This window comes from Mastigoproctus giganteus, chromosome 6 (assembly GCF_048544385.1).
Source record: "Mastigoproctus giganteus isolate SK-2022 chromosome 6, ASM4854438v1, whole genome shotgun sequence".
Taxonomy (NCBI): Eukaryota; Metazoa; Arthropoda; class Arachnida; order Uropygi; family Thelyphonidae; genus Mastigoproctus; species Mastigoproctus giganteus.
This window is the reverse complement of record NC_143580.1, coordinates 187,187,337-187,214,680: the sequence shown is the minus strand read 5'-3', so window position 1 is coordinate 187,214,680 and position 27,344 is coordinate 187,187,337. Positions and strand designations below refer to the sequence as shown.

The 27,344-nt window shown below is 39.9% G+C and overlaps 1 protein-coding gene across 1 annotated transcript in view; it reads left to right on the top strand.

The window, feature by feature from the left end:
* LOC150084815 (ERO1-like protein beta) overlaps positions 1–27,344 on the top strand; it is a 217,396-nt gene that overhangs the window by 172,978 nt on the left and 17,074 nt on the right. The window contains exons 11-12 of the mRNA XM_090375563.1: positions 17,626–17,695; positions 24,865–24,951. Coding sequence (XP_090231689.1) covers positions 17,626–17,695; positions 24,865–24,951 — 157 coding nt within the window. The remainder of the gene's footprint in view (positions 1–17,625; positions 17,696–24,864; positions 24,952–27,344) is intronic.

The window sequence follows — 27,344 nt, the reverse complement described above, 5'->3', positions numbered from 1 at the left end:
ACCTTCTCCGTATCACTTCCCAATGAATGCAGCAACTATACAGCTGAATTGTGCGCCATCAAATTTGCAATAGAAAATATTCTCCATCTGTCCGTCCATAAAAGCATGATATACACAGACTCCCAAAGTGCACTTATAGCTTTACAGAGTACTTCTTCTCAAACACATCCTTTTAATAAAGTTCATAAAATCCAAACTGATGCATCTCCAAGAACTCCAGCGAGCGGCCATTTTCTGCTGGATTCCAGGCCGTGCTGGGATACCAGGAAACGAATGTGCGGACTATGCCGCTAAACATCCATCCAACAGAGAATTATCACAGCATTACGTTCCGTATCTGAACTACAGAAGTAACATACGAAGAATATGTAGAGAACAATGGAGAATTCAATGGCAAGCTCAAACGCATAATAAACTCCACCAAATAAAACCTGAACTGCAACTGTGAACCTCCAGTTTCTGTATAAACAGAAGGGAGGAAGTAATCTTAACCAGAGCGCAAATTGGCCATAGTCATCTTACCCACCTTTATCTCCTCACAGGTAAGTGTAAGTGTTTTCAGTGTCAAATGGCACCAGGGGTTTCCCCCATCTCCGCGTTGCTTTTATTGTGGGTGTACCAGTTCACTGGGAAGGCCAGAGATTTAAAAGTGTATGGATTATGGAAGTGTGGTGTTTTGTACCGTTGTTCCTCTGGCCATTTAGCCGCTGGACCTCTTCTGAGGCCCAACGTTGCCCCACTTACACCCCGTGGAGGCAGACCAGGTACCCGATAGTCTTTAGTTCACTCTGGCAGTTCCTGCCACCTAATTTCCTGAGATTTCAGTGGCTAGGACCTTAAAAAAAAAAAAAAAAAAGAAAAAAAAAGTTTTTTTTTTTTTTTTTTTTTTTTTACACATATATGTATAGATATATGTGTGATATCTCTCGATTGCGTAGGGTGATGTCGCTTGAATAAGGATAGACCGAAATATGGGCGTCAGTTAATTTGGATTCATTGAATTTATGTGTGTGGGGGAATTCGCTTGTGTAAAGATAGAGAAGGGGGAGAGAATGAAGACTGGGGGCTTAAAGGAGGAAGGATAAGGCCAATAGAGTAGGAGGCCTCAATTTGGTGTCAGCAGGGCATGCCCATGCCCTGCCAGAAGGAAGAATGGGGGTGGCGTGGAGGGGAGGAAACAGTATGACCGTCTCCTCCCCCCTGCCGGAATGGGATAGAAAGGGCCGGACAAGGGAGCCGGCATAGGTTGCCAATATGGCGTGTGTGCAGCCTGGCTGCAGAGTGGTGGCTAGGCCAGCAGGTTCAGGACAGCATCACAACACTGGCCCCACCAGGAGGTACATACAGGGACAAGGTCTCTACCGACTTGTTCAGAGATCGGTTGAATGCCGGCGTTGGTCATGGGATCAAGGTCTCATCCAGTTTGGTCGTGGTCATGGTCCTTCTATTTCCATTTTGGGTGGTCATTCTTGGTATGTGGTCACTTTCACTGTTTGTTCTGTTATCTGGGCGTCGATGCGGTGTTGTCACTCCTGCATATGGTGATTGTCACATTCTAGGGTAGTTCGTTGGGTAAATTACATGCGCTGTCGGTCCAGTTGACAGGGTGTCCGTGTTTGATTGTGATGTTCGTGGGAGCAAAGTCCCGTCCGATATCGTGGTACTTTGAGCTTTCTGGTACAGTTGACAAAGTAATGGCACTCATGAGAGCAGAGTCCCGTCCGATGAGTTGTAGTTGTAGTCAGGTCCTGCATCAATCCTGGGGAGGTTGGGTCATTGCCCTTAGCCGGGTAAACAGCTCATGTGCAAAGCACTAGAGGGCCTTGTAGTGCTCCTCCTCATGTAATATAAGGTGCTCCCGTTCCTTCGGATTAAAGCGTATCTTGGTGATGAAATGACATCTGATGTCCTCGAAGAGGGGACAATCGTGCATTAGGTGTGACCATGTTTGGTTTTCTCCGCAGTGGCATAATGGGGAATCCCTGATGCCGAAAGTTGACAGCTTGGCATTAAAAGAGCCATGCCCTGTTAGAAGAAAGGTGGTGTAGAGCCCCGGTGAGAACCAGTTTGGCTGTTCGGGATACACTTGGGTAATGTCCCGAATGAACTTCCGGGTTATCTCACCTTTAGTTGAGTCCGCCCATCGGGACTGCCAGGTTTGTTGAAGATATTTGGTTAGTCGTTTCTTTTCTGCGTTGCTGTTGTTGGTCGGGTCTGTGGTGAAGCCAATGCAAGTTACACTGTTCCCTCTTGATAGTTGATATAGCATGCCACAGCGGACAATCTCCAGGTCCAAGGGTAGGAGCCCTACAAGGGCCTGCAGTGCGTGTGAGCTGACCGTGCAGCATGCTCTGGAGACAGTGAGTAAGATGCTGCGCTGTATCGTTTCTAGCTTTCTTTTATTGACTGCGGTGGTTGCTTTTTTAAACCAGATCCCTGCTGCATAGCTGATGGCTGGAATGAAGAAAGCCTTGTAAAAGAGGATCAGGGTTCTTTTCCTTAAGCCCCAATCCTTTCGCGAGACTCTTGCTATGAGGGCTGAGTAGTTTTTGATCTTTTTTTGTAGATATACGAGGTGTGGGGTGAATGAAAGATTTTTGTCAAGGATGATTCCTAGGTATTTTAATTCCGTGGTCAGTTTTATGGTTTTTCCTTCTATTTTTATCTGAGGTGGCCTCCTGATATCAAGGGAGCCTTTTAAAAGTATTGAGGATGTCTTATAAGGTGATATTCTTAAGTGATGATTTTTTGACCATTCTTGGAGGGTATCTATGGCCCTGTTTGCAATAGCCTCAAGTTGTGCACGATTGTCCGCCTCCAGCATCAGGACCAGGTCATCTGCGAAGGCTTGAGCATCTGCTCCGTTTAGATCCTGGTTGAGGAAGCCGTCCAACACCAAGTTCCAGAAGAGAGGCCCCAGGACTGATCCCTGTGGGCATCCCCGGAACACCGGCCGGGTGAGTTGGCTATAGGGTGTAGATACTGAGATCCTTCTGTCCGAAAGATAGGTTTTGATGCATTGGTATAAGTTGCTGGGAATGTTTGCCTCCCGGAGTCTGCCGAGGACACTTGGCCACCAAAGTGAGTCAAATGCCCCGGCAAAGTCAATGGAGATAATAAGGAAGTATTTACTATTACTGTGTGTAGCTGCATTTATTATACGTTCCAGGGCATCCATGGTGGAACATCCTCGTCGAAAGCCAAATTGCTTGGGAGAGGGGAGGCCTGCTTCTTGGTAGTGAGCTTGTATCCTGCTGTGTAGTAGGTGTTCATACAGTTTACTTAGTACTGGCAGTAGGGCTATGGGTCTGTATGACTCCGGGAGTTCCTGTGGTTTCTTCGGGTTCTTCAGCATTAGTCTAATTCGTGCTGCTCTCCAATCATGGGGAAAATATCCTGCAGATAGGCAGTGGTTATATAAGTTTAATATAGTTGTTGGGATATATTCCACGGTCTTTTTTACAATTTCTGGCTCCAGGTAGTCTTCGCCGGGTGTTCGCTTATTTCTTATTTTTGCTGTTGCCAGATGGAGGTCTTCAAGTGTGAACGGGTCCTCCCGATGTGCTGGGCAGTAGTTAGTATTTTCCTCACAGAGCAGAAGTTGCTCAGGAGTGTGGTCTGAGGGCAGTTTCTGGAAGATGGTATTCAGAATATTGTCTATAGATTGGTGCCAGGATGTGGTATAGTGGCCATCGGGTGTCTTTGTTGAAGATATTACTTCTCCTTTTGGTAATTTATTAGTTGCCACTTTGTATACAACCCCCCAGGGGTCCTTATTCCCTGTTGTTGAGACTAGTGTCTCCCATGAACATTTTTTCCGGGTTCTTATTAGGGCTGTGTATTTGTTTCTGACCTCACGGTATTGTTGTCTGAGGACTTCTACCTCTGCTGCCGGCCAGGATCTTCTCGCTCGCTGGAAGCTTTTACGGCGTGTATTTACTTCATTCCGCAGTCTCTGAAGCTCAGGGCACCACCATGGGACTGAACCTGCAGATGGTTTCTTTTTACAGCTATGTTTGAAGCCTCTGTGATTAGACTTACTATAGCACGCTGGTGCTGGTCTGGGGTGAGGTTTGTGCTATCGAATGCTTCAACAGAGTATGTCAGTGCCTCCCGAAATTGTTCCCAGTTTGCCTTGGCTATAGCAAATCTGTTGAGGATTGTTCTGGGTGTGGGTGGTCTATTGAGGGCACGGTGCATCTGGAAAGTTATTACTCTATGGTCAGAGGTTGTCCAGTCCTCTCTGACCTTTCATGAGGATATGTATCCTGCTGTGGAGCGAGTGGCTAGGCTTATGTCTATTGTTGCCTCCCAAAGAGTACTTGAGAAGGTCGGTAGATTATTTGGCTGATTCAATACTGTGAAGCTGCTGTTGGTTAGGAATTCTTCCAGGCGCTGTCCATTGGCAGTTCCTTGTCGATCAGGAGTTGTACTGTGCCAGGCTGGTGACCTGCAGTTTGCATCTGCACAGACGATTATTTTAGTATTAGGGAGCTCGTGGAGGACATTTTGCAGGTATTGGGTTGCAGGGAGAATATCTTCGCCGGGTCGGCAGTATAGCGATATGGCATAAAATTCTCCCAATGGAGAGATGATCTGGGCACAGGCAGCCCATTCGTTGCAAAAGTGGGTTATTTTAGTAACTGTGAGGTCAGGGTTGCAGACGACCAGGGCAGCCCAGGGGGTATTGCCGTTATGTTGTACAATTTTGTACGTGAGTGGGTATCCTCTCACCTCTTTCTTGTGTGTGTAGGGTTCCTGGAGGAAGAGGATGTCAAGGTTGTCCTCGTCTACCTTTTTCTTTAGTTGCGCAGTGACTGCAATTGCCCGTTGTGCATTATGCTGTGCAAATTTCACTGTGTTAGAATCTTTATATTTACAAAGAGTTCCCATAATCTGTTCTTTGTTGTTGAGTGCTTTTGGCTTTTAAGTACACGGGGCAGTTACTGTCTCTGACAGAGTGGTCTGCTGGTAACTTTAGGGCTTTGCAGTTTGCGCACACTGGTGGAGCGGTTTTGTTTGGGCAGGAATTGTAATTGTGGCCTACTTCTGCACAGTGCCCACAGGTTGGAGAAGTTTGCGGTTGAGTACACGTGTGTGTGGTGTGGCCAAATCGGCAGCATCTAAAACACTTTGGAACAGCCATGTGCTCTCTGAAGCGATGACTGCCCCAATCGATGTAGATTCTTGCCTGCTGCCTTAGTACTTTCCACGCTCTGGGAGCTAATTCTACCACCCAGTTAGTTGAGTTATTATTTCTGGGTTTTGTCTGATATCTGGGTGTTATCAGATTCGATGGGTCCGTATCCGGGAATGCTTGCTGCAGGTTTTTGTGATATATCTCACCTTGCAATTGTGTTGGGGATAGGTCATTTCCTGTATTAAAGATTACAATGCTTGGTCCTTTTTTCTTGGGAGTTTCTGCTTGTAGGCCCAGGGACGGCACTTTCGGATTTGCTATAATTTTGTTCGCCTCCTCCTGTGTTTCTGTCTCGATGATGACGCCGACGTTGCGGGTCTTCCTTATCGATTTTATTCTGGTGTGTTTGAATTCATCGCTAAGGTTAGTAATTACAGTCTTCTTTACTTCTTCACTTGTGTGAAGAGTCTCGGTGTTTGTTGGCTTCAGTATGACCAGGTTGGGTCTTGGTAGTAGTGGTACTTTCTTTTTGCTGGGAACAGCAAGGGTTGGTGGTCGCTCCGTTGTCATTGTGGTCCTCAGTGCTTTGGCATATGTGGGCGCGCGCTGCTGCATTTGGTTTGCCCCACATTCCATGTATGCCTGGAGCTTAGCATTGGCTCTCTCACTCTCGAGGTAAGTTTCCGTCAAGAGAGTGTCCAGCTTGTTCCACAGGTTCACGATTTGTGCCCTTAGCCCTGTGGTTACCCTGTTAGATTGCTCCTTAAATAATGTTTCCAAGGCAGCCTTGAGGAACAGAGACTTCTCATGAACTGTACCCCCTGGCAAGGAGGGATCCAGGGGAGCCTCCTGTGGCTTCTCCTCGCTGGTGTCCTTTTGGTTTTCTGTTATGTCTTTTGATTCAGTTTGGGAGCGCATCTCCCGCTCCAGATTAGGTGTTGGCTTTCTATACTTGCGTTTTCCTGTTAGCGGGGCCCCCGAATGGGGTTCTGACGTCTCCTGTTGTTGGTCTATGACGACGGGGTCGTCATTTTGGCTCTGATGCGCGGCATCTGTGGGTGTTTTCAATTTCCCATCCATCTTTGCGAATTTCGGATTATCGAACTTTTACGGATAATCGGAGTTCATGAGGTCCCGCGTGAAAGAGCTCGTGGAGGTGAGCAAGAGGCCACCTTCCTCCCGTCTCTGTTTGTTTGAATTTAGAGCTGAATAGTCCTTCAGCGAAGATTTTGGGCTATCCCACTCTGTCACTTGGGGTGGGGGGAAACAGCCAGATGTGGAAATGCCCCTAGAAGAACGGGGTTAATTTCCTGTTGGGTAGTTTATATCGGCGAGGACGTTGGTAGTGTTATTTTGTTGAAGAGATCGTCGGAACAGAAGTAGCTTCTCTCCATGGTCAGTTTATGGTAGAGGAAGGGGGGGAAACAAAAATCATCGTTTCCAGTTGGGATTTCACTAAGTTGATAGGAGTTAGTTGAACTGTAGTGGTAGTGAGCTTCTTCCGTTATGACTAGAAGAGAAAGTATGCAGCAGTGGGTGGGAGTGGGGGAGAAACAATCACTAACCCTGTTGCCAGTTGACCTTGCCAGGAGCTTAAGTGACGTGTTGCCTTAAGCAGAATATCACTGGGTTCGGCTGCGTTGAATGAACATTAAGCCCGCTGTTGGTTTCGACTCTTAATTAATTGGTATATGAATGCTTAAAATTAAAATGTGTTCGAGCTCTCTTTCAGCCCGATAAAAACACTGTTGGGGCACCCTCCCCAGTCAAATGCACACTACCAACGTGGCCTCCGCTTTATAATCGGTGCCTCTCTATGGCCCTGCTGCCAGCCACATGGTGACCATTGTAGTCTGGCAAACAAAGGACACAGATAAAAACGCTGGTAATTTGCTAAATTCCCAAAAGTTTGCAAAATTGTCTCACCTAGGGAATCCTCAGATGAATGTCTTTCGACGGGAACACTTTTCTTGGCGAACTAAACACTTAAAACTCATATTTTATCACAAAAATCAGGAGCTCGTAAAAACGTGTCTACTCATAACGGCAGCGGCCGCCAGTCTCCTCCTCCTCACAGGTAATGATCCTCCACAATGCACACAGTGCAACTCGCCACTTACAATGAAGTATATTCTTGTTGAGTGTACTTTATACACCACTGCCCGCCAAGTCTCTTTTAGCTTTCTACCAAACCTTAAAGAACCCTTGACACTCTGCCACATCATAGGTAACGACACTAATCTGCTGGAGTTCTTTCACTTTACAAAACAGATAAAATTATCTGATTGTTTTTGAGTAATGCCATAAGTTACCATGCATATGTAACATTCATAACGGTGATAGGTGCAATATGGCCTAAGTAGCACTTGCACCAAAAAACAACAACAACCTAACACTGCCTCGATAGCATCAGCAAATATTCTTGCACCCCTTCTATTTAAGTGTATCGTATCCCTGTAGAGGCAGTCTCTCCTGATAACAAGCACAGACCAGGCTGAAAAAAATTCTACCCCTTGAGCCTTGCACAATATTTCCAGTGCCGAATTAGCATTAGCAGAGGCATTTGATGCAAGAAAGCAAGCTTATGCAGCATCAGCCAAAAAAAAAAAAAAAAAAAAAAAAAAGTAACATAAATAAATAAAAATAACCACTTCCACTTCACCTCTCTGTTCTTTCGAAATACCTGTCCAGCTGAGCCTTAAACTTATTTAGGCTATCAACTTCCACCACAAGGGATGGAAGTCTGTTCCACCTACTAACCACCCGCTGGCTAAAGGCAAATTTCCGCACATCTATCCTACCTCTGTCTTTCCTCAATTTGAATTTATGCCCTCTCAGGTGATTATTCTGAGCAAGAGGAAGAATCCCATCAGCATTGAGCATGCTCAAACCATTCAAGGCTTTGTACCTAGTTTCCAGACACTGTAATTCGCAAAACTTAAGCCTTTCTTCGTAAGAGCACCCCTTTGTCCCATTCACCAATCTTGTTGCCCTTCTCTGTACTCGTTCCAGCAGCTCTACATCCTTCTTGAAATGAGGCCTCCAGGCCTGTATACAGTACTCTAGGTGTGGCCTGACCATTGCCTTATACAAGGGAATAATCACCTCCTTATCCCTGCTAGAAAAGAATTGATTGACAAGGCTCTCATCATATACAGTTAGTCCTCATATAGCATGATAGTTGTGTTCCTAGAAATCCTCATGCAATGCAAAATCGTGCAATATAAATAACAGGCCCTGTGGGAAAAATAGGGTTAGGTACCAATCACCCAAGATTGAACACATTTGTAACCAAAACATTACCAAACACAATAAATAATCATAATAAAATATATATGTATTTTATTATGACTATTACGTAATAAAATATTTCTAATGCTTTTGCTTCTATCGTAAGCAAACTTGTTTTTTTGTTTAATTTTCTATCCAAACAGATGACAGCCGTTCCATCTCTTCCGTTGTCTTAATCTAATGGATTTTAATTACACTTTGAGTTGTTCCTGCTATGAAAGTTGTTTTTATTTTCTGTGCATTCTTTCTAATTCTCAGCATTGCCTCATTTAGGCCCAGTAGCACGTGGAATATCACATGGTCTTAGTTTCACTCAAAGTGTTTCAAAATTTCATATTTTTTTCTATATCAACAGAGGCAGACTGGCCATAAGCCTTACCGGGGAAACCCCTGTAGGCCAGAGGCCAGAAGAGGATGGAGGCTGGTGTGATTTTTGCCATAAAAGCTAGTATGAGGCCACTACAAATTTTCCCAGGTAAGAATTTTTGACCCAGTCCGCCTCTGTTTTTAACGATATTGCTTTTCTTTTTCTCTCTGCATCTGTAGTGTCTTCACCAGGATGCTTCCTTTTAAGTATTTTACTCATTTTTAGGGAATAAAGCACAATTACAAAATGAGGAGGCACACTTGATACACATAAACAAAGCTGTGCGCGTGTAGCAACTGAATAAACAACACCGTAAAGGCAGAGACACTATGAACACCTCAATAGCTTACATTTTACTAAAACACATTTCTAAAACACAATAAAAACTATTTCCAGCTGCGTTTCTGCTAGTGGAATCTGTTATAAACTGGTAGTAAACACAATCTAATTGCATTTGCGATAATACTGATAGCTGGAATTGTGTGGGTTTTTACGTTATTATGGCGAAAAGCGTTTGTCCTTCACTGATATAAAAAAACTTAAATACATTTTCAGAATCTTCTCTTCATTCCTATCATGTTGGGGTGAGTCCGCATTCGACTGCCATTTCTTGTAAACACAAAGGCGATTCGTGCATGAGCAAATTCGGTTTGTGTTATATACAATATCGTTCCCCTATTTATAGATCGTGTATGATCGAATTCATGTAGTGTAAACAAGTGTTATGAGGACTGACTGTACTCCCTCCTATCATGTCTGGCAGAATTTTTTTTTTTTTTTTTTTTATGAAATCCCCAAACACGAAAGGTATCAAAACCTATAGTACTTAGTACCATGCATGGGTTGAAGAAGAAGTATGGGGGGAGGGGGATGCCGGAAACTTTGCTCTAGAGACTAAACATGGGTTTCACCACTTCAAGCCTCCAATAAGCAAAGTGGTGGTATTTCACCGGTTTCAAATTCAACTCTAATTCATGGCTTTTTTTTTCAATAGTGACCTGTGCTTGTTAAGTAATTCCGCCGGTCTCCTACTCTTAATATCATTAGTGCCAACGTGTACAACAATATCACCCTTAAAAGATATCTGCTGTACAACGTCATCAACCTTTGCCACTGGCAGACATACCCTGGTCCTGTTCCACCTATCCTTTTTACACCCTATGTTCCCCATTTCCTTGACAATAGTGTCACCGACAACTACTAGTTCCTGTGGGACCAGCACATTCTGTCTTGGGGGTTGCCGCTGTGTTGCGTGATGATAATAATTGTTTAATAAAGAACACAAGAAAATGTAAGAAACTATGCGCGAACATTTGCGGTACTTTTCGGCATCGATTATCAGATGCAAACACCGAAAATCCGACAAGCGAAAATATTTGCATCCTCACACCTCAGTACTGAGGTGTGAGTACAGTATTCACAGTACTGTACAGAGTGACTACAGTGGGCCTGGACAGTTTTTAAATTCTATATAATGGGACTTGTTTTATTTATTGTACTACTGAACAATTGATGTACAATTATCTTAGATTCCCTCATAGTCAATTTATTCTCAGTGTTATGTCCATGTCACAATGCAGTACCATTAAGGTATCTGACACTATAAAGTCCCAACATAAGGTTGTGATGATCTCCAAGGTCCAATTGTGACACTTGTAAGTCCACCATGAAGATTCAAAATCATGAGTAGAAATCCAATCCAGGAAATAGAAGCCTAAACCAGGAATTTTGGTCACAATGAAGAAGTCAAATTTTCCTAAAACATGAACAGTCCCAACAGTACAGCAGCTAACAATAAAGAGTAATACCTCAATCAGTCTCCACATACAGTCCCTGGAACCACAACAACACCACAGCTTCACAGGTCATCATTGAGTAAGCAAAAACTCAATGTAACAGGTTTGTTGTGGTAGTCTAAGCTCCACTGGCACCCCAATTTCTCTGATACAAGTCCACTTGTAAAGCGTCGGCAATGTCCTTAACAACTGCCCTGAATTACCTGATATCACATACCCTTACTTGATGTTGATATCATTGTATTTCAGGTCTCCATAGCTGAAGGACTATGCTCCATGCAGGCATCATGAATCTGATGGTTGTTTTATAATATCACAATTCTTTGCAGCCGAAGCACTATTCTCCATGAATACTGACAAACAGAAACCACGAGCCTGTAACTCCTTTTGTAGAAATGGCATAATTGGCCAGATGGCCGATTGCAACAGTGGAACTCCTGCTGTAGAAATGCTGCAATCAGTCATTTATCTCAGTCAGAATAGTATAATGGCACAGTGAGCCATTGAAGTTATACCTGTAGACCTTAACCCAATGAGCCAGGTATGAGAATTTGTAGTTCATAGGCTAGACATGAACCTATAATCAGAACAGTACAACTCATCCAGCATCTGCCCTGTCTACTATAATAATATTCCATTTTAATGTAGCATGTCATACCCTTTAAACCATCATTCAGTATCTGGCTTATGCTCCTCCAGCTGCAACAAGATCCTCCTTCTGAATAGTTGGACCACAAAATTTCGAAGTGTGTAAAAATCTTCCTTTGCACTAATTAATAGTTGCTCACATCCAGAAGTAAGGGAGTGGAGATTAGGTGCTACTTCAATTAATTTTCACCTCAGGTTACAATAAGCAGCACATTCATAGAAAACATGGTTACAATCTTCTGGGAGTCCATAAGTACATAGAGTAGTAGTATTCACCATGTAGTGCAGGGAAGCCACAGGCTTTTGCTGCACTGGCAAAAGAAAAAAAAAAAGTAGATAAGAAAATACAAATTATATGCTTTCCTCCTCACATAGGTAACTATCTAGTAGACTTTTGAATTTATTCAAATTGTCAGCCTCAACTACCTGTGAGGGCAACTTGTTCCAGCAGTCAATGACTCGCTAGCTAAAAGAAAACTTCCTGAAGTCTAATCTCGGCCTCAACTCCTGTAATTTGAATTTATGGCCCTTAGTTCAGGAATTCTTTATAACAATAAGAATTCCACCTTCATTCATTTTACCAATCCCTCTCAGAGTCTTATAAACCTCAATCAGGTCACCTCTGAGGTGCCTGGTTGCCAAGAGCTCTATAGCCCACACAATCTGATTCTTTCCTTATACAGTCATCCTTTTGCAACCTCACCATTCAAGTTGTCCATCTTTGAACTCTTTCAAAAAGCTCAGTGTCATTTTTCAGATGAGGTCTCCATAATTGAATTCAGTATTCCAAATGTGGTCTTACTATTTTCTTATACAGTGGGATTATGACCTCCCTATCTCTACAGGATAACATCTAATAAATCATCAATAGGACACCATTGGCTTTCCTGGCTGCCTGTTTACACCATTCAGAAAACTTCATATCTGCACATATTGTAACTCCCAGTTCCCTTTCTTCCTCTCCTATTTTTAATTCAGCCCAACCAAGTTTATAATTTATTTGGAGGTTGCTATTCCCCAAGCGTTAAGACCTTGCATTTAGCAGCATTAAAATAGCTGCCACTTCTCTGACCATCTTTGAAATCTGTTCAAGTCATCCTGAAGGGGTGCTGCTTGGCACTGATTATTAACAACTGTGCCAATCTTTACGTCATCAGCAAATTGTCATATCACACCTATCTCTTCACCGATGTCAATTATGAAAATGAGAAACAACAGTAGTCCAAGAACCAATCCTTAATTGAATCCCACTCCTGACATTACACCAATCTGAAGAATATCCATTGATCAAAACTCTCTGCCTTCTGCCCTGAAGCCACCCAGCACTCCATCTTAGAATCTTACCATGGGCTGTGTTAAGGTAACTAAGAGTAAGAACAGGTGCATATATACTTGCATGTGTACCACTGCAAGGAGTATATAAAATGAATTTGAAGTGCTGGTCACGATGTCAGAGGTAGATATTCTTCGGATATCAGAGGTGTGGTGTTATGCATAAGCAGTGCAGATTTGGAATTTGAGGAGTACAATGTGTATAAAAAGGGAGGAGGAGAAGGAGGTGTGCTGTTAGTTAAGAAACAAAGTCTAAGGCAGTGCATCCAGTGATATGGGTGGACAGTGCAATGTTGAGTCAGTTTAGTGTAACATAAGCACTGGGAAAGAAAACATGAGAGTAGGAGTGTGTTATAGGCCTAATGACAGAAGGTAAGCTAACAGGTCTGTAATTACTCATATCACATTTTTATCTCCCTTTTTTGAATTGGAAATACAAATCGCACATCTCCAGTCCATAGGGACCTCTCCTGAATCCAAAGATGCTCTAATAATTATGGCTAAGGGTTTGCTTATCCTTTTTGTTGCCTCCCTTAATGTAATTGAACAGATTCCATTCACCCCAGCAGTTATTTTTTTTTTTTTTTTAATGTCAAGCCTTATCAATTTCTCTACCTCTCAGTTATCACAGAATCATTTAGCACCCTGTTAGACTTTGAACTTGAAGCATTCCCCTCCCTAAAGAACTCCTCATGCATGAATGTAGATGAAAAAATGTCTATTCAGTTTGTTTGTAGCCTGAGCAGGATCATCAACAGTTAAACCATCAGCATCAAGTGGGCTAATGTGATTCTACTCCTTATTTTGACTGTTAATATAAGTAAAGAAGTCTTTGCTGCTTTTCTTGGCAATTCTTTGCTGGAGACATCTTGTAATCTGCTTTAGTTTGTTTAACCTCCTTTATGATTTGATTAGAGACAAGCTTATATCTACTGATAATCTCTGTTATCACCTGATAATTTATTATTAGCTATATGATTAAGCCTGAGGCTTATGCTGTACCAGCCAAAGAAAAAAAAATTCTGAGTTACGTGCGCAGAGAGAGAGAGAGAGAGAGAGAGAGAGAGAGAGAGAGAGAGAGAGAGAGAGAGAGAGAGAGAGAGAGAGAGAGAGAGAGAGAGATTTATATGCATCTCTGCCATGTGTCATCAGCTCATCTGACATCCATTTTTAAGTCAAAGCCTGGAATGGTATTTCTTAAGAAAAGCCTAAGTTCATTTTTTGCAATGTTTGGAATCACTGAGCATACTCAATCAGATTCAGCATAAAGGCAAGTAAGACTTCTGGAGTTGATGGCATATACCCTGTAGTTTTGAGGAAGAGCACGAGGGAGTGTATTGACTATATTGTATCATATGTAGGACTCGTGGGAGATTCCTTTGGATTGGAGAAGTGCCAATACATAAAAGTGGTTCTAAGAGTGAAGTTGGTAACTAGAGACTAACCAGTCAGTAGATACCAACTGAATATATTTCCTGACTACAGATGCTACTCTAAGATTTTTTTTTTTTTTTTAGTTAGAAGAACTCTAAGATTGTTCTTAAGCACAGACTGGTTAGTTTTTAGTTAGGAAAAAATCTTAGAGGCAATGATTAAAAGTGCAATTCAGGGATGTTTAGATATATATGGCATTCTGAAGGACACACAACATGGCTTCATTGAGGGAAAATCATGATTAACTAACTTAGTAGGCTAATTTGACACAGTTATTCATGAGCTGGATTTAGGGAACAATTTCAACATAATTCATTTGGATTTTAGCAAAGCATTTGACTTGGTTCCTCATGAGAGGTTACTGTATAATCTTAAACTGTTTAAGATTATACAGTAACCTCTCATCTCATGAGATTACTGTATAATCTTAATTCTCAGCAAAGAATTGCCAAGAAAAGCAGCAAAGACTTCTTTACTTATATTAACAGTCGAAATAAGGAATAGAATTACACTAGCCCACTTGATGTTGATGGTTTAACTGTTGATGATGCGCAGGTTGCTAACAAACTGAATAGGTATTTTTCATCTACATTCATGAGTGAGTTCTTTAGGGAGGGGAATGCCTCAAGTTCATTAAGTCTAACACGGTGCTAAATGATTCTGTGATAACTGAGAGGTAGAGAAATTGATAAAGCTTGACATAAAAAAAAAAAAAAAAATTGTCTGGGGTGAATGGGATCTGTTATCACAGAATCGCATTAAGCGAGGCAGCAAAAGAGATAAGTGAACCCTTAGCCATAATTATTAGAGCATTTTTGGATACAGGAGAGGTCCCTACGGACTGGAGATGTATTTCCAATTCAAAAAAGGGAGGTCAAAAGGTGATACGAGTAATTACAGACCTGTTAACTTGCCTTCTGTGATTAGGCCTATAACACACTCCTATTCTCATTTTTGCCTCTTGGTTAACTGGGGAGTATCTGCAACCACTACCATGACCTACAGTGCCTAGTCATTGTAGGTCATGGTAGTGGTCGCAGATATTCCCCAGTTAACCAAGAGGCACACTTTCTTGACACCGAGGAGGAATATAAAGCACTGACAAGCTTCATCCTACAATTATTTTCCAGGAGACGAACACTCAGTGCTATCCATAGGCCAAATTGAGACCGGACCAGCCCAGAAATTATCCAGATTAGGAAATGGAACACTAAATACTGGATGGGATTTCATTCTACGAATCAACCCACAACTGGCTAGATCCCTGCTAGGATTGGACTGACCACTAAACTACAGCTCTGCTGCTAAATGCCATTTGGCGATCTGAATTTAACACCCTAGTCCTAATCACTTTTATTCCATATCCCTGGTGGGAGGAGACAGTCTTCCCATTCCCTGTCACCCCCTACCTTTCTTTCGTCTGGTGAGGCATGGGCCTGCCTCACTGCTGTTCTGGGGCTGCCTTCCCTATTGACCCCATACTTCTGTCTTTTCCCACCAGTCTTCAGTCTCCCACCCCCCCCTCCTCTGGCTATCTTGCAATGTGCAAAACCCACACAGCTTACTAAATTTAAAAATGCCTGAAAAGTGCCCCCCCCCCCTTTTTTTTTTAACATAGGCCCTAGCCACTGAAATCCCAGGAAACTAGGTGGCAGGGCTTGCAAGAGTAAAAATTCCAAACTACTGTGTAGCTGGTCTGCCTCCACAAGGCCAAGTGTGAGCAATGCTGGGTCCCAGCAGGGATCTAGCAGCTAAATGGCCAGATGAACGATACATAACACTATACTTACAAAATTTATACACTTTTAAATCTCTGGCCTTTTACAGTGAACTGTTACACCCACAATGAAAGCAACACAGAGATGGGGAAACCCCTGGTGCTGTTTGAGATCAATATACTTTACACTTAAAGTGTCTTACCCAGTGTCTAACTGTACTCACATCTACAGTATTGTCACCATAAACATTTTTGAAACTCATATGGAATTTGGTAGGCATCACTTCTTCCTTGGTAAGAAGTTTAATCATCACTCTTTGCTTGATACGTATATCTGTAACATCCACCATTTTGAACTATCCATGTGTTGCACTCACGAGACCGATCACAACACTACTCAGTATGGTGACACTGGAGACCTTTAGTGACCACTCAGTGACACACAAAATGATCTATGCCACCACATTTGAAAGCAAAAAATTAGGAGGCATTACTTTCGTACCAGTCCTCGTATAACATTTACACTGCCAAACATTTCAGAGCCTTTATAGATACTGACATACACCCCCAGTATCCCCCACTCTCTCCAACACAGAACAGATCTATGCACCTCAGCAGTACAGTTTTAACATGATGAGATCAGAGTACTCTTCAAAGGCATATTTCACACCAGCTCTTAAAATATACCCCATCCTGGAAATGCAAAGCAGGAAGGAAAAGTCCTGTTCCATCTTAAAATGGCCTCAAGTATTCACATTAGTAAAACAGACAAGGGAACTGGTTTTGTAGCTCAACAAAGAAGCCAGTAAAAACAAAATTTCAGCCCCCCCTTAACAATATACACTTACAGAACACTCAAAGTATTTGGTTAAACAATTAAAAAAAAAAAAAAAAAATCAGTGAAACCCGCTTCAAAGACAAGAAAATGTTGGTCCATAGAAGCTTTGACATAGAATCTATGCTTACCAATGGTGTGTTTCCCTGAAGACTTTGTCTCCTATATCACAACCCCCCCCCATTCCTTGGGGGCTCACATCTGGTGAGTATGGGCTTGGCACACCCAGGGTCCTGAGCTGGATATCATCATTCTTCTCTTTCTTGGTGATTACTTTCTCTCTCTCTCAGGGTAATAAGGAAATTTTTTTTTTTTTTTTTTTTGGCCAGTGCAGCATAAGCCTCAGGCTTCCTTGCACCATATAGCTAATAATAATTTGTGACATTAAAGAAGCCAGCTGTGGTCTGTCCTCTCAGGGACATTTGCAGAGAACCTTGTTGCACCACATTTATTCAAGCACATTCCATATTTACAAAATAGGTTCTTTCTGCCTAAGCAGGTCATGGTGATAGAATTCCCCCCCCCAAAGCTATGATCCATTCATTGATTTTGTTTACATCATTCTTGGCATTACTATATAAACAGTTTAAATTTTTTTACATTTTTACTACCTTTTATATAGCCATTATAACTACTTCAGTATGTTTTATTGGTTGATTTGCCCCATCCCATAGATGTGTTATATTGAGGTATCTCATAAATGCTCTCAGGTATGGAAATGCAACCTTGATGCAACTAATTTTTTCCAATTGACACCCATCCTGTTGGTATTTACCAGTTATTATATGAATAGAATTTCTAGAGGGACATCAAAAACTAGTTTCAGTAACTAAATATGACTGGATTTGATATGTTACTTGTTTTAATGGTTGATCTTGATTGGAGCTAGTTATCCGTACAGTGGGCCTGGGACTCTGATTAGAACTCTGAAGTTAATAGCACTACTGTTTTACTATTTTGGTATTTTTAACAGTTTTTAAATCTTGTCTAAGATAAAATAATGATATACATAGAGAACTGAATTATCAGTTATTAATTTTCTCAAAATATAACTTTAATTTTCAGATCCTTTCCTCATCATTTTAATGAAAGTTTGATGTTTTCTGGTGACAACAGTGAGGCCCGAAAACTAAAGGTGAAAAAGAAATTTTTTTTTTTCTGTTTGAAGTTAATACATAAGTAATTTTTATTGAATAGTTGATCAGTTTGCACGTCTTGGTGTTACCTTGCAACATGGTCTTCGTCCAACATCTCATATAAATAACATTGTTCCCAAAGTTTTTTGCTTCTTGGTCTCAATAAATTTACTGCTGGCTTTCAGTAGGGAGGCTGCAATTTTGATCCTTTTTAAGCAACTAATTTTACCCTGTTTAACTATCATGCCAAGAAATACAGTGGCAGACAAAAATATTGCATCACCTTAAAAAAAAGTAACATTTGTAGTGAAACACATAAAATATTGTTTGATTACAGTCATTTTGTTTGTTGCAACGCAAAGGTATTGCATAGATAATGCTTCTAATTGCATCAGACTTCTAATTGCATCAGCTGTTTCCATAAATACAGCATTGGAAGGGTATACATGCTCATTAGTATCCTGTTTTGCAGAGGTGTAAGCATGGCTCCACATTTTCAGTTGACACCAAGAAAAAGAAGTGTGGTGTTGCTCTGTCCCAGGAAGGGCTTTCTACGTGTGCTATCATTGATAAAATAGGCTGCTGCCAATCAGCAGTATCCTGGGTGCTGAAATTAAAGCGTGAAACCGGTGATCTGAAGAGAAGACCTGGATCAGGCCATAAGAGAGTGACTAAGCCATCCCAAGATTGATATTTGAAATGGCTATGCCTTCGTAATCGCTCTAGTGCTCTTGATCTAAAACTGGACTTTGAAATGGCCTCTGGTGTTGAAACAAGTGCACGAACTATCCAAAGACAGCTTTCAGAATGCAATCTGCATGCCTGTCGGCCCAAGAAGAAGCCTTTGTTGACCCAACAAATGAGGAAGAAGAGACTTGCTTGGGCTAAAATGCATGTTTCATGGACAAAAGAGTAATGGGACACATCTTTTCTGACGAATTGAAATTCAACCTGCATAGCTTGGGTTGGAAGCGATATGTTAGAAGATGAAAATCGGAGGCAAACCATCCTGACTGCATAACACCCACTGTAAAGTTCCACACCAGTCAGATGGTCTGGAGATGCATAACAAGCAAAAGGGGTGGGGCGAATTAAGTTTATTAATGGAACGTCAAATGCAGAAACCTACACTGATATCTTGGAGGAGTGCCTGAAACCGTTATTAGGCATCACCACACAATGTCCAAAACTGCATTTTTCAACAGGACTCAGCACCTTGTCACACAGCAAAATTCACAAGTTTTATGCTATTTAGATTTAATGATAAGTTTGTTTTCTTGTCTCACAAGGCTTAAAACATACATCAATGTTTCCCCTCATATTTTTTTTCCCTTAAGGTGCAGTCATACCTCAAATGCTGGCAATACAGTGTTGGACTGGCCTGACAACAGTCTACATTTGAACCCTATTAAAAATTGCTGGTACATAATGTCTAAAATTGCTCAGAAGCCAACAAGTAAGATTCAGCTGCAGGAGAGCATTGTAAGGGTGTGGTACCACAAAATTGGACAACCGTATATCCAGAAGTTGATTAACTCTATGCCAGATCGTTGCAAGGCTGTAATTGCAGCTCGAGGAGGAACAGCAAAATATTGAGGACTTATTTTGCTTTTTTACAGTACATAATACTATTACGTTAACTTGCCATTTCAGTTTGCACAGTAAATGAAATAAAATGTATGTTTGGTTGTCATGATTGCATGATTTCTATATTTCCATTAATTACACATTTTACCCTTTGGGAAGATATTTATGGCAATTAGGTATATCAGGTGGAGTCTTTATTGGATTTTATTCACAGAGATATATATCCCATCTAACAAATGCATTTTGAACATTTCTGAAACACACAATGCAGTGCAAAACACATTATTTGCAAAATTCACAAGTGATGTAGTTTTTTTTTTTTTTTTTTTTTTGTCTGCTACTGTATCTTTCGGACCTAGTTGAATATACTCCAATAAAATTTATTTGATTTCCTTGTATCAAGAAAGACAGAGATTACAACACTGTATCCAATTGCTTTTAATTCCTCTTAGTTGATGAAAAAAATCTTTAGTTTTGCTGTTTTATTTATAATTTAGTCCACAATTTTATGGATTCTCCCTTTCTTATAAATCTTATTCCATGGCACGTTCCTCCTAAAAATCCTTATCTTCAGTGTATGCTCTCCTCGTTTTCTTAGGATAAACTATTCTTACACGAGTCCATTATTTTATGTTACGAAACTAATTAACCTCACATGGTTGATATTTTTGTTTTCAAATATTCATTCAGAAAGCTGACTCTTGATACACTAAAATAACTTTTTTTTTTTTTTTTTTAATGCTGCTACTGACCTATTATGCTTCATTAAGCCTAATCAAGAGTATTTTGCCTGTCAAGTTTATGTTATTATCCATATTTTATTATATTTTATCCAAAGCTGTAAATAGTTAAATATCAGTTATTGCACATGAATGTTATTCTTATTTTGTGCAGTATTTATACATACAGATGAACAGCACTTATCACTAATGTATGCATTATTTAAAATAAATAAATATACCAGTTAACTACAAAATGTGGTATATGGTGTGCCCACAGCCAGGGTTAAAACTGGAGTAAGGCTGAAGGAAGGAAAAGCAATCTGTTAAACAGATCTCATTAATTCTTTATTTACTAAACTTGTTTTGTTGCTGATTTTATGAACAATCGATATAATGTCCTTCCGATATAATGGCCATTTTACTCATTCCCCTGGGGGAAGGGTGTAGAGCTTTGACTTTATTTACATAATGTTATTTATGACATTTAAATGACTTGTTAAAACTGTTTTGAGTAATTTACTGATCAGTAAGTTGCATCTGTTTTCAGTAAACTGACATATATCCTGAATACTGACATATATCTGAGTTCATTTAAAAGGGGCTTGAATTTCAGACACAGGGCGTGTTTTCTAAGCAAAACTCCATTTGTTAGCAGGGTATTAAATGCAGTCTTCATAGTCTAAGATAAAATTGTGTCATAATGAAAAACGTTGGAAGGGGTGGAATTGCTGCTGAAGGAATTTTAAAATATAAATTGAAGAAACACTAATAAAATATGGAAATTACTTTAAATAGCATTTATTCCATAAATTTTAAAAGTAATTCACACTGTTTGTTAGTATTTCTTTCATTTACAGCTTTTCTTTAAGAAATACAACAATATATACAGTGGACCCCCGCTCTACGATGGTTCACTGTGTGATCAAGTTACTTCACGATGGACTCTCCATAATAAAATACCTTTCACTATACAATAAGCGCAAGACATTGATCACATTTGCAAATTTAATTGTAATTCTACTAAACAAAGCTTTAAAAATAGGAATCATGAGAAGATTCTGAAAATTTATTTGTTTTTTTATGATTTCAGTGAAGGGGAAACACTTTTTACTGTTATAATGTAAAAACCCACAGAATTCCAGCTATCGGTATTATCCCAAATGCAATAAGATCGAGTTTACTACCTGTTTATAATTAGATTGCACTAACAGAAAAGCCAAATAAACCAAAAACTGAATGTGTTTTATGGTAGTGACCTCCAGAAATGTGCTTTAGAAAAATATCACAAATACTTTCAAAATTGATTCTTAAAACAAAACTTAGCAATAAATGGCATGGTGTGGTGAAGGTGTAGTGCATTTTAGTGATTTGGAATGGTTTTTTTAAACTTGACTCTATAAAGCGGCTGATTCTACTAACCAGTAATCACTGGCACCTACTTGTTCACTTTACAATGGTGTACGATTGTCTCCACCATGCGGTCCTTTCTCTCAGCCAATAGGAGCATTTGTAAACTTGTTGGGCATGTGTTTTGTTTTTATATCCTTTAGTTGAAGTGATTTTTTTGTGTTGTGCTTGCTTTCCATAAATTTGCTGTATTGAATTCTTGAATGTACAACATTGTGCAAACTGATATGGCCCCTAAAGAGTGCAGTAAAAAAATTTCAATTAAAATTAAACAAGAAATAGAAAAAACATGATGATGGTACTAAAATTAGTTCATTGGAGCGTGAATATGATTTTTCCCAATCAACCATTTCAACCATAGTGAAACAAAAAGAAAAAAAAAAAAAAAAGTTAGTGATGAATCTAACACAGTCCAAAAAGACAGAACTCATTGTAGAAATGGAAAGACTTTTGTTGCTATGGGTAAAAGAAAAACAAATGAAGGGTGATACAGTTCCTGGACAATAGATGTGCAAATCAGATTTTTGAGGACTTCAAAGACTAAAACATCTTCAACTAGTGATGCACGATATGGGGATTTTAAAGCCAGCAAAGGTTGGTTCGACTGTTTAGGAAAAAGGTCTGATATTAAGTTTCATGAGGCATGCAGTTGATGATCAGGAAACAGCTGAAAACTTTAAGGTGGAGTTCCAAAAGAGCTCACTGAGAAGGAGCATTACCTTCCTCAACAAGCCTTTAATATAGACTAAATGGGCCTCTTTTGGAAAAGAATGCCCAGGCAAACATATATCACAAAACATTATGTTGCCTGGGCATAACCCTATGAAGGATAGGCTTACTCTGCTATTGGGGTCCAACGCCACTGATAATTTTAAACTTAAGCAAATGTCGATTTACCAATCAGAAACTCCGAGCGTTTAAACAGCAAAATGTCATCAAAAGCAGGTTGGGTGTCTTCTGGCAGTGTGTAACAAGAAGGTTTGGGTGACAAGACACCTCTTCAGTGAATGAGTATTTGAAGTGTTTTGTCCTTCAGTCAAAAGTTACTTAGAAAAGAACAAATTTCCTTTAAAGGCACTGTTAGTTTTGGATAATGCTCTAGGCTATGATCCCGAACTTTTCCGATCTCTGGAGGAGCAATTTGATTTTGTTACTCTCAGATTTCTCCCACCTGATGCCATCCCTCTGCTTCAGCCAGTGGATCAACAAGTGATTGCCAACTTTTAAAAAATTTACACAAAGAAGATGCTTGCCAAGTGTTTTGAAGAGACTTCAGGAGAAAGAGCTATCACCTTAAAGGAATTCTGGAAGACCAGGTTTAATATCTTAGACTGTAAAAACGATTGTCAGTTCTTGGAATGAAGTTTCAGCTCAGTGCCTCAATGCAGCCTGGAAGAACTTGTGGCCTTCAGTCATCTATGATTTTGAAGGATTTGAAGCTGAAGGTGTTCTATAGCAGGAAATTGTCACTCTTGGTGAATCCTTGGCTCTTTAAATTGATGCGGTAGATGTGGAGGAGTTAATTGAGGACCATGGAAGGGAGTTGACAACAGAGGAGCTCCAGGAATTAGAGCAAATGAGCGAGCATGACAGTGGAGATGAGGAACATGAGGATGATGACCATGTAGCAACAACTCAAGAAATTAAGGACATGTTTGCTCCATGGGACATTGTAAAGATGACAGTAAGAAAAAACCCAGATATTGAAACCACTGAATTGATGAACTGCTAATTTAAAAATTGGGTGTTAAGTTATTTCAAGAACCTTCAAAGAAAGCACCAAAAGCAAATCCCTGTGTACAGTTTTTATACCATAAATAGCAAGAGGCAGTGATCAGAAAGAATACCAGATCCTGAAGGTTGTCCTGATATCTTAATGGTAAAAGATTCTCTTCAAATTCCATTGCCATGCCACCATTGAAACAGCTTTTCCAGTGCAAGTTAAATGAAAATTACCATTCTTGTTTTTGTTTATAATTATCAATTATCATTTTAAAGAACATTTTTGGGGAGGAAATAAGTAAAAATGTGGCACCATCAGCATTTTTTTACCTTTTTTCTTTTTTTAAATTTGTATCATGTTATAATATTTATTCCTGTGTATAAGACACCACAATTTTAGTTCTAATTTTTTAAAATAAAAGGTGTATGCTGGAAAATACAGTATTCAGTATTCTATATAAAACTAATACAATTTCCATTATAAAAAATTGCCTTTTAGTGAGATAAATAGCTTAGTTATATTGTGAAAATTTCAACTTCCGAGGATTTGTAACGAATTACCAAACAACAGTGTTATTAGGTTCATATTATATTTTCACAATAAGATGGTGTCTCTGGAACGAATTAATATCGTAAAGCAAGGGTCCACTGTATGTCTTATAGTACACAATATATTAAAATTTTATTTAAAAAGCATATTAGAATATTTTATATAAATTATGCATCAATATCAAAAGATGCATAATTTGTATGCATACAAAATAATTTGTATAAATACCCAATGCATAATTTGTATAAATACCCAATTTATTACATATAGCCCTATAATATAAACATCACTAAGTAAAGGCTCCTGGAGATTGAGGGATTCTTGTTTATACTTGAGCACAACTACCAGGTCAGAGGAGTTTACAATAGATCATGAATACAATCATTAATCATATTTAGCAGTCACAGGCTTGAACCATGGCCCAGTAAAAGCATATGCCACTACAATTTTGCTGCTGAACACAAGCTATGTATCAGAAGTATCAGTATACTTAGAAGTTGTACACCGAGTGGACAGAAATCATGGGATACCTACCTAGTAATGGGTAGGCCCACCTTTTGCCTGGATAAGGGCAGTCACATGGCAAGGCATTGAGTCCACAAAAGCATTCCACAGGTATTTCTATCCATGCTTGCTGCACCGCTGTCCATAATCCTGTCGCATTCCTGGGTTGAGGATCCAAAGCTCGACTGGACCTTTCAACAGTATCCCAGAGATGCTCCACAGGGTTCATGTCCGATGAACGGGGAGGCCATTCCATGTTGGTAAAATCTGCAGAATGCTCTTCAAACCATGTTCTAGGCACCACGGTTCTATGGGGAGGTGCATTGTGCTGCTGGAAGAGTCCATTGCCCTGTGGGTGCACGATGACCATGAAGGGATATAGACGGTCTGCAAGGATGGACATGTAACCTGGGCCATTCAGAGATGCATATAGACATACTAGAGATCCAAACATGTTCCAGTTGAACTTGCCCCAGACCATTACCAACCGCCACCTGCCTGAACAGTTCCTTGTTCACATGATGGGTGCATAGCTTCATGCAGTTTCTGCGAGATACGCATTCTCCTGTTCGCTCGAAATACATTTCAATAAATGTATGCAAATTACATTTTATACACATTTATTAGAATTATAAGCAGTTTTATTTCTTTACTTATTTGCCTTCTCCTTTTACAGGAAGAATTTCGAAAGCATTTTGTAAACATTTCAAGAATTATGGATTGTGTTGGATGTGATAAATGTCGACTCTGGGGAAAGCTTCAGGTAGTCCATATTTTTTAATTATAAACTTTATATGAAGGTAAAAATTACTAATTTATACTGGCTGCAGCCTACAAAAAATTTCAGGTTTAGTGCTAGGGATGGTACAATGTGGAGGCTATGTAAATTTTTTTTGTACATATTTATATGCAATACTTAGCATCAGTATTAATTGGACAATGTTATTCTGGACTATGCCAATAAAATATTTCAGTGGTAAAATCATTAAAGTTCTTATTATTTCTTAACAAAACTAAAGCTTTTAAAAAGATGGTTAGTATCACTAAAACTTTTAATTGTGGCATCCAAAACATAACTTATTTATGCTTATAGATATATTTTTACTCTTTTACTTTTTGAAGAATTTCTATAAACATATACTCAATTATTAATAAACTGATCGGCATCAATTTCCTCCCTGAAATAGTTTTGCCAGATTCTCATAGAAAATATGTACAGAAACTCAGATGTGTGCTCAAAAAGTTCCATTATCCTCAGTTTTCAAACATCGTGGTTAATGACCGAAAACAAAGATAGGTTAGCATTAGTAGTGCATTTGATGCAAGAAAGCAAGCTTATATAGCATCAGCCAAAAAAAAAAAAAAAAAAAAAAAAAAAACAAATAAAGGCAAATTTTCGCACATCTATTCTATAATTGTCTTTCTTCAATTTGAATTTATGTCCCCTCAGGTGAATAATCTGAGCAAGAGGAAGAATCCTGTTAGCACTGAGCTTGCTCAATCCATTCAACACACCTCAGATCACTTCACAAGTACCTAGTCTCCAGAAGCTGCAATTTGCAGAACTTAAGCCTTTCTTGGTAATACAAACCTCATTGCCCTTCTCTGTACTCTTTCGAGCAGCTCTACATCTTTCCTAAAATGAGGCCTCCAGACCTGTACACAATAGTCAAGGTGTGGCCTGACCACTGCCGTATACAAGGGGACAATCCCCCCCCCCTTATCCCTGCTAGCAAAATTCCTGTATATTATTGACAAGACACCGGGAGCTACTCTTGCAGCCTTTTTGCACTGCTCAGAAAATTTTATATCTGACTGCACAATTACCCCCAGGTCCTTTTCATTCTCCACTACCCCCAGTGTAGTACCACATGGTTGATACGTTACTCTGGGGTTACTGCTACCCATATGCAGTACTTTACATTTGTCAATATTAAATTTCAGTTCCCACTTCCTCAGCCCATCTTCCCAAATTTTCTAGATCCTGTTGCAGTAGCACACTGCCATTACTGTCATTAACAACCCTGCGAACCTTTGTATCATCTGCAAACTTTGACACTAAGCCTGATATACCTTCATCAGTATCATTGATAAATATACAAAACAACAGTGGACCCAACACGGAACCTTGTGGGACTCCACTAATAACATTTAGTCCACGAAGAGTGGTGCATATTGATTACCACCCTCTGTCTTTTCCCACTCAACTATCCTTTTATCCATTGTAGCAACTTATCCTTAATACCATTCTGCTCCAATTTGTACAGTAGTCTTCCATGCGCAACAGTGTGAAAAGCTTTCCTGAAATCCAAATATATGATATCAAAATTATTTTTTGCATCCAGTTCCTTTGTAACCACATCATAATAACCAATGAAGTTTGTCAGACAAGACTTTCCCTTAACAAACTCATGCTGTGTCTGAATTATTGCTGCAGTCGTGCTAGATGATCCTGCAATGCATCTTTAATCAGTGACTCCATCATTTTACCCAGAACAGAAGTCAAACTAACTGGTCTGTAATTACTCGTGTCACCCTTTGTGAATTGGGGATACATTTGCACATCTCCAGTCCGTGGGGACCTTCCCTGAGTCCAAGGATGCTCCCATAATTATGGCTAAGGGTTTGCTTACTTCCTTTGCTGCCTCATTTAAAATAACTGGATAGATCCCATTCACCCCAGGTGCCTTATGTTTAACTTCAACAATTTTTCCTTCACTTTGCTCTCAGTTATTAAAAATCAAGCTCCCTGTTAGAATTTGATAAACGTATGGCCTCCACTTCCCTACAGATTCCTCATGTGGAACATAGAGGCAAAATAATCATTCAGTTTATCAACTAGCTGAGTGTGATCATCAGTAGTCAAACCATCAATGTTAAGTGGACCAATCTGATTCATCCCTTTCCTTCTAGAGTTTAATTAAGAAAAGAAGTCTTTGCTGTTTTTCTTTGCATCTTTTGCCAAAGATTTCTTGTAATCTGCCTAATATCCTTTGTGACTTGATTATGTACTTATATCTGCCATAGGCCTCTGTGTCGCCTGATAATTTATATGCATCCCATGCATATTTCTTCTCTGCCACAAGCTGCATTAATTCATCTGATATCCATTTAGGTCTAGATCTTCAACAGTATTTCTTAGTTGGTATGAAAAGC